The sequence below is a fragment of the Podarcis cretensis genome (genome assembly GCF_951804945.1).
Source record: "Podarcis cretensis genome assembly, chromosome: 3".
NCBI lineage: Eukaryota > Metazoa > Chordata > Lepidosauria > Squamata > Lacertidae > Podarcis > Podarcis cretensis.
In genome coordinates this window covers 119922925-119936566 of record NC_137172.1, presented here as the reverse complement: position 1 = coordinate 119936566, position 13642 = coordinate 119922925, and the positions used below count along the sequence as shown (strand labels likewise).

The window sequence follows — 13642 nt, the reverse complement described above, 5'->3', positions numbered from 1 at the left end:
TGTACCATAAACACTTCATTCAGAAACCAAGAACTTTCACAGCTTCTGCCATAATTATATTTCATATGCTGCTTCTCCATGTAGTTGGTCCAAATATATGCAAAGCCTCTACAACTTCCATTAACCAGCTAGAGGACACACACCCAAAAAATTAAGAATGGGTAGCATTTGACCAAAGAAGGAAGAAAACTTTAACTCTATATTCAATTTTATTTACCTTTATATTTTCAGTACTTAACTTAAAAAAGAGGATTGAAAATATTCCAAAATTTCCTGGTTCGACAAAGGTCTGAGTACCTAAATTCCCAAGATCATGGGATATTTGCAGCTCTCTTGTCTAGTATAAAGAGGCTTGCACTGAATTAACAGGGAATAAAAATTACTAAGTGGGAACAGAGGTATTCAGTTTCTTAAATATTCTCAAATTCCAGAATATTCTAAATTGTTGCATATAATGCCAGCAGGGTTAGAGACAAGTTGTACAATGTTGTATATTTTGCGAATCTAATTTGCATTTGCTGCATATGTATTCAGCATCTCTCAAGCCCTCTTGTTGCACAATAAATTCATTCGCTCAGTTATTACTAATCCCAACAGCTAGATTACTATTCCTTATTCCTCAGATACCAGAATCACAACTGAATTAAGTTAAGTACCGTATTTTTTGCTCTATAAGACGCACCAGACCGCAAGACGCACCTAGTTTTTGGAGGAGGAAAACAAGAAAAAATATATTCTGAATCTCAGAAGCCAGAACAGCAAGAGGGATCGCTGCACAGTGAAAGCAACAATCCCTCTTGCTGTTCTGGCTTCTGGGATAGCTGTGCAGCCTGCATTCGCTCCATAAGACACACACACATTTCCCCTTACTTTTTAGGAGGGAAAAAGTGAGTCTTATAGAGCAAAAAATACGGTAGTTAGAATTGCTCCAGCTCACAGAATCATAGAACTATAGAGTTGGAAGGGACCTCGAGGGTCATCTAGTCCAACCTCCCACAATGCAGGAATATCAGCTAAAGCATCCATTGACAGATGGCCAGCCAAGGTCTGCTTCCAAACCTCCACGGAAGAAGAGTCCACAACCTCCTGAGGGAGACTGTTCCGCTGTTGAACAGCTCTTACTGTGTCAGAAAGCTTTTCCGTGTGTTTATTTGGGATCTCCTTTCTTGGCGCGTGAAGCCACAGGTTTGAATCTTACCTTCCCCAGAGCAGGAGAAAACAAGCTTGTTCCCTCTTCCATGTTCCTCTGAAGCAGAAGAGGGGAACTGCTACCCCATGACCAGATGTGGCCCACAGCACCATCCCTCCTTGTCCCTTTCCATGTGGCGACCATGCTTAAAGAGAAAAAACAAGCTTTCTAATAACTCCAATAACTGTTTTGACCATGGGTAGGCAAACTAAGGCCCGGGGGCTGGAATCCGGCCCAACCGCCTTCTAAATCCGGCCCGCAGGCGGTCCAGGAATCAACGTGTTTTTACATGAGTAGAATGTGTGCTTTTATTTAAAATGCATTTCTGGGTTATTTGTGGGGCCTGCCTGGTGTTTTTACATGAGTAGAATGTGTCCTTTTATTTAAAATGCATCTCTGGGTTGTTTGTGGGGCATAGGAATTCGTTCACCACCCCCCAAAAAATATAGTCCAGCCCCTCACAAGGTCTGAGGGACAGTGGGCCGGCCCCCTGCTGAAAAAGTTTGCTGACCCCTGGTTTTGACTAATTGCTAAAGGCATGTGGGTGGGTGAATTGGTCGGGTTATAAGACCACCCTGCCAAAGATCTCCCTTGTGGAGCAATTAGGCATTTGAAAACAAAGAAACAAAAATCAAAAACCACCATTCCCATTGGCTCAACTGAGAGGCTACCTTCCAACTCTTAAGTGGTGCACAGGAAGGGGAGGAGAGAAACCCACACCTGGAGAGGGAAGGATTAGGCCTCCATTACCTGTGATCTCTGCTGGAGGAGACTCTTGAGAGTCCCATGGACTGCAAGAAGATCAAACGTATCCATTCTGAAGGAAATCAGCCCTGAGTGCTCACTGGAAGGACAGATCGTGAAGCTGAGGCTCCAATACTTAGGCCACCTTATGAGAAGAGAAGACTCCCTGGAAAAGACCCTGATGTTGGGAAAGATGGAGGGCACAAGGAGAAGGGGACGACAGAGGACGAGATGGTTGGACAGTGTTATCGAAGCTACAAACATGAGTCTGACGAAACTGCGGGAGGCAGTGGAGGACAGGAGTGCCTGGTGTGCTCTGGTCCATGGGGTCACAAAGAGTCGGACACGACTAAACAACTAAACAACAACAACAACAACACCTGTGATCTCTGCCATTCCTCATTGGAGGAATGCTTTTTTCCAGGTCAAGTTGCCCGGTGTCAAGGTGTGAATATACACGTGCACACACACATATGTACCGCGGACTGCAGCGCTGCAATAACACTGTTAACTAGATAAAAGTTGTGTCTCTCTGGCCTACAATTTCCTTACCATGCAACTTCAAAAAGCCCTTACATACAGAAGTTAAAATATCTCAACTTTGAAGGCAAGCATACTGCGAAAATCACCCGTTTAAACCCTCTTCTTGCCCAGTGCCCACTATTTAAACTAAAAGGAGCTTAATTTTTGTTTTGTTTTGGATGCAAGGCGCTGGAACTCATGCTTATATTTCCCAGGACAGCCTTTCTTGCCTTAAAAGTGCAGGCTGATGTCGCGACAGGAGAGCACAACAGGGGTCCCTCTGCACAGCCAGTGCTCCCTGAGGATAAATACAGCTGGGTAATTACTGTTACTACAAAGCCATTGATAATATTTCATAGGAAGGGGCTGCCTGGGAGAAAGAGATAGAACTAACATCACACAGAGCAATCTTTGGGAGTCCTCTGAAGCAAAGTAACGTTATATTCAGATTTGTTGCGCTTGTTCTCACTGCTATCCACGGACCGCTTGGTTCCAGAGCTCAAGGAACAAAAGCAGCGCATGAAATGTTCTCTTGCTCAGGAAACATACTAACAACAACAGTCATTGAGAAGCAATGGCAGCAGCCTATGTCCTCCCACCCACGCAGGAGCAAAAATCATGCATTAAAGGCACATTAACGTTCGGTTTTTACAGTTCTTAAAAGAGCTGATAGAACAGCTGTGCTGGCTGGGAGTTGTAGTTCAAAACATCTGGAGGGCAACAGGCTGGGCAAGGCCAACACAATAATTAATCAAGCAGGGAACAGGATTTTATTTATGGAACAACACTGATGTACTGCTTAACTGTAATAAAATCTCTAAGAGGTTTCCAATAAAGACTAGAACTATAATTTTTTTTAAAAAGTAACATTAACAGTAAGAGAGATTGAAATGCAAGTGGGATATTCTTCCCTCAGCCCCCATCAGCAATTTTGGAATAAGAGTGGCCTAGGCTGTTTTTAAAGATCACTGAGGTAGCACATGACACAGACTAAACACGTTAAAGTCCTCCATATACTATTATTGGTTATTTTTTAAAAAAAATCAAAAAGGGCATATCTAGACACAGGTCTGTTGCTTACCCAGTGTTCGAAATTAGCCAGGTGCCAGACACATTTTGCACCTGGCTTTCAACCACTTGCGACAAAGTGAAGATGCCTGGGCGCCAAGATGGCAGATGACATCTCCACCATGGAGGTGCATGCCTGGGGATAACTGAATCTAGACTATTTTCGCAAGCTAATACCACATCCTCTTAGAATTCTATCAGTTATATTTTATCTGCACAAGCAGAATGAATTCTGGAACCAAAATGCTTTTTCTGTGCAGGCTGAGCAGGAACAGTCATCATAAAGAAAAAGAGGTCTGTGTTTATCATGTACAATTTTGAATTGAAAAGATGTAAGGATGGTATTGGACTAAGTTAAGTTTATAAGAATTAGGATTTGGAAAACCGTTGTAGGGATATACATGGAAATTCAACTAAGGGAAAGCGAGGAAGTCACTTAACAATGTCAATAAGTGTAATTGTAATAAGGATATGATTTGTGTTTGTTTGTTTGTTTGTTTGTTTGTGTGTTTTGTTTGTGTATAGTTTTGGGAAACTTAATTTAAAAAAATGGAAAAAAAGAAAAAAAGAAAAGAAAAAGAGGTCGGAGTAGGCCAATAATACGTGGACTGTCCCTGGATCATGGGACTTTTCTTCTTTATGTTTTCAAAGCTCTTAACCTAGCTCAAGGTAGTCATCTGAACTAGCCAGATTTTTAACTGAGACTCAATCACGGTCAGTCCATCATTTGGAAAATAAGACTTTAGAGCTGTCTTGCCCCAAAATGGCAACTAGACATTCCATTTTGGGGCTTAAGAAGCCATTTTGCGCCTGGCTTATATACCTGAGATTCTAACACTGTTTTTACCCCAGCTTTCTCACAGAATGCGCCATTACTAACACAAGTACCGAAATATCACGAAGCAATTCCTGTCATCAGACCAGGAGAACAGACATGCTGGCTTTGCTTACTCATAGGAATCTGCCTTCTACAGAATTAGACCACTGGTCCACCTTCACAAAGCGGCTGCAGCTCTCCAAGGTTTCAGAAAGGGGTATATCACCATCCCACTTGGAGCTGTCAGGAATTAAAACTGGGGCCTTCTGCAAGCAGAGCATGTGCTGTGCCCCAGATACGGCCCTTCCCATCATTGCAGGCTCATCAGGCAGCCAACACTGACCCCTTCCCTTGAGGTCGTGTTTCTCCCTCGCACTGGGCTTTCTGTGGGAGTTATGAGCAGCAGCATAGTGCCGCCGCCATAGCTTTGCAGAAAAGCTCAGCAAAAATATAATTGCACTGGGTGTGCAGGACGAGGCAGGAGAGAAGGGAGGAAATAGGGACACACTCTGCCAGTGCACAGGAGGGAAATGACTTTATGGAACCTGGAATCAAAACACTTCATCTTTCCATAAACTGACGTGAGAAGGAGGAAGAGAAAAGAGGAATGTGTATTCATTCAGCTGGCTCCCAATTTGCAAACCATGGTTTGTTGGGGGTCAGTGTTATGCCCACATTAGGCCAGTATCATAGAGATGCAAACTTCTGCTTCCAATGTCACAAGCTTGAAACAAATGTCTTATGTCTAAGAGTGAGCTGGCAATAAAACACTGCTCAAAGTTGGAATTAACTCTTTATCAGCAAAAATATGATCTCCGCAAACTTGGTTGAGTGTCAGGCCTAATGACACTTCAGTTGTCGAGACTGAAAGTCCCTGTCGCCTCACAGCCTTCTATGTCCCTTCTCCTCCAGGGCTTTCCATGGAAGGGGCTTTTTTCCATTGCAAGTCTAGGTTTCTAAACCTAGAAATGATTACATACATAGGAAACATTCACCTACAAGCAGCATTCTACGGCAGGGACATGGAGTTTTCAAACAACAAAACAAAACCATATTGTCCCATACAGTGGCAGGCATTTATTTCATTCCACTTTTACCCATGTTCTTCCAAGGAGCTCAGGGACACATGTTTGATTCCCATGCAGGCAATTTCAGACTCAAACCAGCTCCAGCCTCCAGCCTTCAGCCTATTCTTAGGAGACAGCTTCCTGGCCTCCCATGCTTCTTTCCTATTCCACCGGAAATTCCCTTGAGCAAGAACCTTCTTAACCACAAAACAGAAGCCGACACCAGGCAGTTTTACAACCTATAAAACAGGACTCTAAAACAGGTAAGGATGAAAGGGATGTTGCAATGGGTCCAGTGGAGGCAGATCTGACACAGCCGCTTGCCTGCTCTGCCCTCAGTGAACTGATCTGCAGAAAATTTAACGCTGCTACTAGGTGGGCAGCTAGCAAGGAAAATAAGCACTTTTATTATTCTTAATTATCAGTTATATCCTTAATTTACTCACATGAGCTCTTGCTTATGCCTTAAATGGCAATTTATAGAAATGTTCCCACGATACCACCACTGCCACCCACACTTAAGGTTTAAATCAGACTTCCTCGACCTCAGCCCTCCAGGTGTTTTGAGACTACAGTTCCCAGCATCCCTGACCGCTGGTCCTGCTAGCTAGGGATCATGGGAGTTGTAGGCCAAAAACATATGGAGGGCCGAGGTTGAGGAAGCCTGGTTTCAATCTTTTGGATTTCATAGACAGGAAACTTTGGATTATTTATCCATTCAGCATCAGAGTACCACAAACAGGTTAATTTTATTTTCTAAGGCCGAAATCCTTAGGACGCCTACTCCAAAGAAATGCCAATGACCTCAATGCAGCAGTGAGGAACCTTAATTAGGGGCTACATAGGGAAGCCAATTTGTCGCATGAAGCTACTATCCAATTGGGAGCTCTGGGGTGTAGCTGATCCAAGCAGGGCTTTAAGTCACCACTGCTCAGTTGATTATTGGTGACTTAAAGCTTCCCCTTGGATTGGCTGGGGTCTTCTTCTGCAGTGTGTCTTGAACTCAAATCACACTGCAAAGAAAAAATGGGTAACCTGCTGCCATGCAAGGGATGGCAGGGATGGCTCCTCACCTGACAAAGTGACCTGAGTGGAGGGGCAGGAAACAAAGGAGATGAAAAGGTTCCCTGCTCCCGCTTAGTGGAATAACCCTGGAACAAGCTGTTGAATTGCAGTCTAACACCTGATCTTACAATGGAAGGGGTGGAAAGGTACCCCCAAACAAAATTAGCAAAACTGTGAAGGTCAGCTTACAAATGACCAGCTTCACTTAAAAGCATGATTTACACTAGACCAAAGGATGTCTAAAGGGATGCAGGTGGCGCTGTGGGTTAAAGCCTCAGCGCCTAGGACTTGCCGATCGAAAGGTCGGCGGTTCGAATCCCTGCGGCGGGGTGCGCTCCCGCTGCTCGGTCCCAGCGCCTGCCAACCTAGCAGTTCGAAAGCACCTCCGGGTGCAAGTAGATAAATAGGGACCGCTTACCAGCGGGAAGGTAAACGGCGTTTCCGTGTGCGGCTCTGGCTCTGGCTCTGGCCAGAGCAGCGATGTCACGCTGGCCACGTGACCCGGAAGTGTCTCCGGACAGCGCTGGCCCCTGGCCTCTCAAGTGAGATGGGCGCACAACCCCAGAGTCTGTCAAGACTGGCCCGTACGAGCAGGGGTACCTTTACCTTTACCTTTAAAGGATGTCTAACACTGCAGGGCAAGGGGAGGAGGATCCAACTTCCAAGGAAAAATATCCTTTAATTCCAGAGTTTTCATAGAATTGTAGAATAGGAAGGGACCCTGAGGATCATCTAGTCCAACTTCCTGCAATGTAGAAATATGCAGCTGTCCCATATGGGAATCGAACGTGCAACCGTTGCATTATCAGCACCACACTCTAACCAACTGAGCTATCCAGATGTTTTATATACATCTCTCTTGCTGTGGTCTAAACCACTGAGCCTAGGGCTTGCTGATCAGAAGGTTGGCGGTTCGAATCCCCGCAACGGTGTGAGCTCCTGTTGCTCAGTCCCAGCTCCTGCCAACCTAGCAGTTCGAAAGCATGTCAAAGTGCAAGTAGATAAGTAGGCGCCGCTCCGGCGGGAAGGTAAACAGTGTTTCCGTGCGCTGCTCTGGTTCGCCAGAAGTGGCTTAGTCATGCTGGCCACATGACCCGGAAGCTGTACGCCGGCTCCCTCGGTCAGTAAAGCAAGATGAGCGCCGCAACCCCAGAATCGTCTGCAACTGGACTTAACGGTCAGGGTTCCCTTTACCTTTACCTCTTGCTTCAGAATACATCTTCTTTCAAACTTTATACCTTAGGCCCCTGCCATACATTTGTCTGCAAAGGAAGTTCTGGATATTGCAGAAGATTCTAAATGCAAACTAGAATGCACATCCAATCCTCATTCTTTAACGTTAACCAAACCACTCTTCCAAGTAATCATAGAATCGTAGAGTTGGAAGAGACCAACTAGTCTAGTCCAACCCTCTAGTCCAAGCCTCTGCAATGCAGAAATCTCAGCTACAGCATCCATGACAGAACCTCCAAGGAAAGATAGTCCACAATCTCCCAAGGGAGTCCGTTCCACTGTCAAACATCTCTTACTGTTAGAAACTTTTTTCGCAACTTGTCAGACCATCTTCTTGAAGATCCCCTCCCCCAACCCCACAAAAAGCTTTCAAGGAACTCCAACTTCCCTTGAAATCTTTTCAGAGAAACCTCTCGGTGGAAGACGAAAAATAGTTCCTTCTTTCCTGGAAGTCTTATGAGTACTTTCAGAACATTAAAAGATCAAACCAGGCAGACTGAGGCAAAATTGAATGAGGCAGAAGTTAAAAATATGCAGTTCACCAATATCTTCTTCAGAATGCATCAACAGTGACAGTGCGTTTAGAAATTTTTATTGTTATTGTTGCTTAGACAGGCGGCAATCCTATTTGTAAAATAACCACTTCTATGTAGATATGCATTTCATTAATGATTCTGTGTGTGGTAGTTTTAAGAATATGGATTTTGGGAGTTGTTCTTTGACAATGTATTTCCACAACTGTAAACCTTGGAAATATTAGTGTTATAGTGTTACCCTTTAGCAATGCTTTAGCAATCGTACTTTTTACAATGTTAGCATACCAGGCTAGCTGGTTGTAAAACCATCTTACCACGCTTTGAGGATACAAGCAGTATATCATACCCGAAGAATTTATATGCCGGCACAAAATATCTTTATATCAGATCATATCCGTAAGGTTTTAGGTAGTGTCTCCATTGGTAATACTTACAGTGATCAGTTACTTTTAAAGATTGTTTCTAATAGGAAATGAAACTAAAGCTTAACAGTAATCAGTTAATTGAACATTTACAAGAAAGTACATTAAAATCATTGGAGAACTTCAGCCCCCCCAACCAGCTGCTATTTAAATGGTATATTGCTAACAGAAAGCTGCATGTAAAAAGACTTAATACTTCCATTCCCATTCAACCTTGGTTAACATAATGCACCGAAGGGAAATGTCTTGCACAATTAACTGTCGATTAATGTACTGGGATACAGGAAGTTACCTAGGTTAGTATTCAAGTGCATGGAATCCCGTAACAAATGTAAATATTCATGCAAATGGCCTAGAATCTCTGCCATCAATAATGGTATTAGCTAAATCAAAGGGGGGGGGGGAGAAAGACATAGTCTTCAACGGCCAATACATTTCTCCCTGTTGTGCAAAGTCAAGATGTCTGAACAAGGCAGTATGTGCTGAAAAGACACCATTCAGTTTCTGAAGAACAAGAAGCAGTCATCACAGGGATGTCCCTGATAAACAGATTAGAGCTCAAGCAGACAATATGCAGCCCCCCCCTGCATTTACAAAACTAGTTCTTCATCCTCATGCACCCAAATATAAAGGTAAAGGTAAAGGGATCCCTGACCATTAGGTCCAGTCGTGACCGACTCTGGGGTTGCGGCGCTCATCTCGCTTTATTGGCCGAGGGAGCCGGCGTACAGCTTCCGGGTCATGTGGCCAGCATGACTAAGCCGCTTCTGGCGAACCAGAGCAGCGCACGGAAACGCCATTTACCTTCCCGCCGGAGCAGTACCTATTTATCTACTTGCACTTTGATGTGCTTTCGAACTGCTAGGTTGGCAGGAGCAGGGACTGAGCTCACCCCGTCACAGGGATTCGAACCGCTGACCTTCTGATTGGCAGTTCCTAGGCTCTGTTGTTTAACCCACAGCGCCACCCGCGTCCCTATGCATCCAAATATAAGCGATGGCAAAAATGGCATCAATGAAAGCAGCGAATGAAACACAAATTTGCTATTTCCATTTTCAGGTCTAACAAATCACCTGCATTAATATTACAATACAACTATTAGAAGGAAAAAGGATAACATGTCTGGCATTGGCCAGGCCAAAAAATAATATTTGGGGCATACAGTTAAACATTGGCTCCCTCGGCCAGTAATGCGAGATGCGCGCCACAACCCCAGAGTCATTCGCAACTGGACTTAACTGTCAGGGGTCCCTTTACAGTTACATTTATCCTATGAATTAGCTGTGGCCCTCTGGTTCATTAAACACTGTCAATGTGCTGGAAAGGGTTGGCTATCCTGATTTACAGCTACTAATATTTTTGCAGCCATCTGCAAGAAGGAAGGATTTTGTTTTGACTCTTGCACATTCCATACTGTGAAATCAATGATGGGAAGCCTGAGGTCTTAAGAGATCTTGTTGGAAGCCCCAGCCCCAGCCAGCACGGTCCATAGTCCGGGGTGATGGGAGCTTAGCCCAGAAACATCTGCAGGGCCACACTTTCCCCAACCGTGCTACAAATGAATGCTAAAAATGGTTGCTTATAGCAGACACCCCACCCCTGCCAAAACTAAAATAGCCACCGGCATTGGTAGAGAGGACTAGGCAACTGTTTTTATCATCCTTGTACGCATGCCAAATAAGTTTGCATCAGACTGCTTACTATAAAAGGGACGGAGATTCTGCAACAACTGTGTTGGTCTCACAGAATAAAGGGCATTTCTAGATGTTGCTCCAATCAGTTGATGGTGCTGAAACAGTAAGTGTGATGTAAGGTTTCTCACAGTTAGGTGCCACACAGATAAGGCGACTAGTTACAAATGCCCACTGGATTCTAACTTTGAGCTATTCCTTTGGATTGCATGTGGTCATATTCAAGTGGATTGATCGCCAGCATCATCAGCTTGGAGGAGAGCAAAATGAGTGGCTATAGCTAAATTTTAATGGGATTTGCCTTTGCTGCACCGGAGTAATTAGTTCAAAACAGCTACAAACAAAGCTATGAGGTGAAAGCCAGCCATTTTTTCCTAGTCGCAACCCTCATACCAAATCTACAATATGGGGGATGCAGCTCTGAACTACATTACAAAGCTGTTCTAAGTCACTTTGCCACACGTCCCAAAATATGGTCATATATAATCTCTCAGCCTTGTCTACTATCCCTACTTTGCAGCATGAGTTTACTCCTAATGCACATTTCTTTTTCTCACAGTGTAAGAAGTGTTTGCAGAGCATTCTTTAAAAAGCTCCAAAGTTCAGATTGTTCCCACAAGAGCAATGAATTTCTCTCTTACTTCTTTGGGGGGTTGGGGGGGGGTGAGAGAAAACAGAACAAAGCTACCAATGATTTCTACACTGTCTGTTGCCCAGGAGCAGTTTTCATTTTGCCACCCTTCTCCATGAAAAGAGAGCATCAAGGCAAGTCAGTGTAAAAACTTTTACTCTGGCCCTTTCCCTATCCGCACAGCAGCAACCTGTCAAGGTGAGAAGTTTAAGGCTTGATCAGAAGAACAAAAGACCTTAGGAACAATGCAGGCCCTTCAATTCAGGGCCCAACAACAAACCACAGCCGCGTATTCAAATTAGCATTGGAAGCAGAGCCACAAGCAAGATGGATGTTGAAGCAATCTTCCGTCCACCTTTACAAGGCCCAGAAGCCCGAGAGGATTTTGCAGCAGTCAAGTGCAGCTAAATATTATTTTCACGGCAGCTACGGATCACAAAGTAAGCAGCAGGCGATTCACAATACTGCTGAGCCTCTCTCTTGTCAAACTCCAGCTAGAAACGGGCAAAGGCGATTTATGTAAGAACTGCTCTTTCCCTCCAGCCCTCCCCATTTCCACAAAGCTGAATTAGCAACAGCAACATCCTCTCCACGGATGTGCGCTTCAAACCTTCGACCATCAAACGTTGCATTAAGGAGGGGGGGAAGGGGGGGAAGAGAAAGTGACTCACTTCCCATTTCCAGCATGGAAACGAGGCCCCTTTCTGGTGCCAATAAGGTCTATTTTGACCAGGGCGCCTATTTCCTAATTCTGCAGGGTTGCCTCTTCTCTCTCTCTGTCCCCCCCCCCCACACACACACAGAGAGAGAGAGAGAGAGTAACCCCTGCTTCTCTCTCCCTATTCAGGAAAAGGGCAAGGCAGCAACGACAGCGAGTTGGTGAATGAACGAAGGCTGAAGGTTACCGGATTTATGAATGTCAAGATCATGTGACAATAACGGGAACCCGTCTTATTCACAAAAACACATGCCGAGGGAAAGTGCCGCGGTGCGGAGGAAACGCTGCCGAACGAGAGAGTGAGTGAGTGAGTGAGTGAGAGAGAGAGAGAGGTGTGTGTCCCCGAGGCAAGTCACCTTTCACCACTACTAGCCCCAGCCGCCCCGCCCCGCCCCTTCGCCAAAGGAAAGCCGTGCCTTGCAGGAGAGGTGCGGTTGCACGGAGATCAAGCGCGGGATTCGTCTGTAAATTAAAAAGCTTTCGAGGGAAAAGGCGGCTTGAAATTAATTAAGGACACCCCCCTTTCTTTGCACGCACTTTCCCGCTCTTACACACACACACACACACACGAGATGCCGATCCGCTGCAACACTAACCACGAGCTCCGAGCAGCGCCTGGGGGCCCGACATGCCTCGCCTTCTGCTAAGTTATTTTTTTATTTCAGATCCTATGCCGCCTTTCGCCCGAGGACCGCAGGGCGGCTTGCAACAGAAAAGCACACGAATGCGTGGCATAGAAACAAGCGGACACAAACACCGCCCCCCCCCCCTGCACAGCTTCGCAGGCCGACGGGAGCTGCTGCTGCTGCTGCTGCTGGCCACCCGCTCCCCCCCCCAGCGCAACTTCGGCGCCGGCCCAGGCCCAGACCGGGGGGGGGGGCTTCCCTCGCCGCGCGGAGAGCCGAAGCCTGGCTTTCTCCCCTCGGCGGGGCCCGGATCCGCCCGGCAGCAGAAGCCCGGCCTCTCTCTCTCCCCCCCCCCGCCCAGCTCGCTTTCTTTCTCCCGCGGCCAGAGCCCCGACTCCCGGCTTCCGAGGAGGGCGGCTTGCATTCTCGCTCTCTTTTTTTTTTATGAATGGAAACGCGTTATGCAAATGAGCGCGATTCAAGAGGGGTAGGGGGGGGGAGGAGGAACACGACGCAGCAATGGCGGACGCGAAGGGGGCGTGGGGGGGGGCCGAGCCGCGGAACAGAGCGGACCGCGAAGGAGCATTGGCCCCCAGCACATCCGGCGAAGGAAGCGCAAGGCCCCCCCCACCAAGCCACTTCCCAGAGAGGGGGGGGGCTGCAACATCTTTCCCCCCCCCCAACCACAAAAAAAGAGAAGCGGGGCGGCCTCCGCCCCAGCCTCGCCACCCAGGAGGGGGCGTCGTCGGGGGGGGAGAGAGAGAGAGACTTGGGAAAGGGCAAAGATGCCCCGCGCGCGCTCCAGATGTTCCCCCGCCAGATGTTCGCCGCTTCCCCCCCCCCCGCCCCGCGGCCGGCCACTTACTCGTCGGGGTGGGCTGCTTCTTCGGTCATCTTCTCCCCGTCGGAGCTCATCCCCCTCCGCCAGCCGCCTGGGGGGCTGCGCGCCTCTGCAACATCTTCGCGGGGCTTCACATCGCCGGGAGAGATGCGGGGAGCGCGCGAGAGAAGGACGGGGCGGACGGCGGGGAAGGCCGCCTGGGGGGCAGGGATGGAGAAGGCAGGCAGGCGGGGGGCCGGTCGCCCGCCTCCCTCCCTCTCCCCCCCCTCGAAGGCCTGGTCCGGGCAGGCGAGGACGCGCGGGCTCAGCGCGCGGGGAGGCAGCGCGGCGTGGGCGCCTTGTCGTCCGGTGCGCCCGGGCGCCTCCTCCACGGCAGCGGCAGCGGCAGCAGCAGCCGGCGGCCCCGTCCGAGCCCCATCGCTGCCTTTACTCCATGTTGGATTCTCGCCGCCGCCAACAGGAGGAGGAAGCT

General features: G+C 47.3%; 1 protein-coding gene across 1 annotated transcript in view; it reads right to left on the bottom strand.

The window, feature by feature from the left end:
* SPRED2 (sprouty related EVH1 domain containing 2) overlaps positions 1-13421 on the bottom strand; it is an 81228-nt gene extending 67807 nt beyond the window's left edge. The window contains exon 1 of the mRNA XM_079969980.1: positions 13195-13421. Coding sequence (XP_079826106.1) covers positions 13195-13244 — 50 coding nt within the window. The 5' untranslated portion in view covers positions 13245-13421. The remainder of the gene's footprint in view (positions 1-13194) is intronic.
* Positions 13422-13642: the final 221 nt, after the last annotated feature.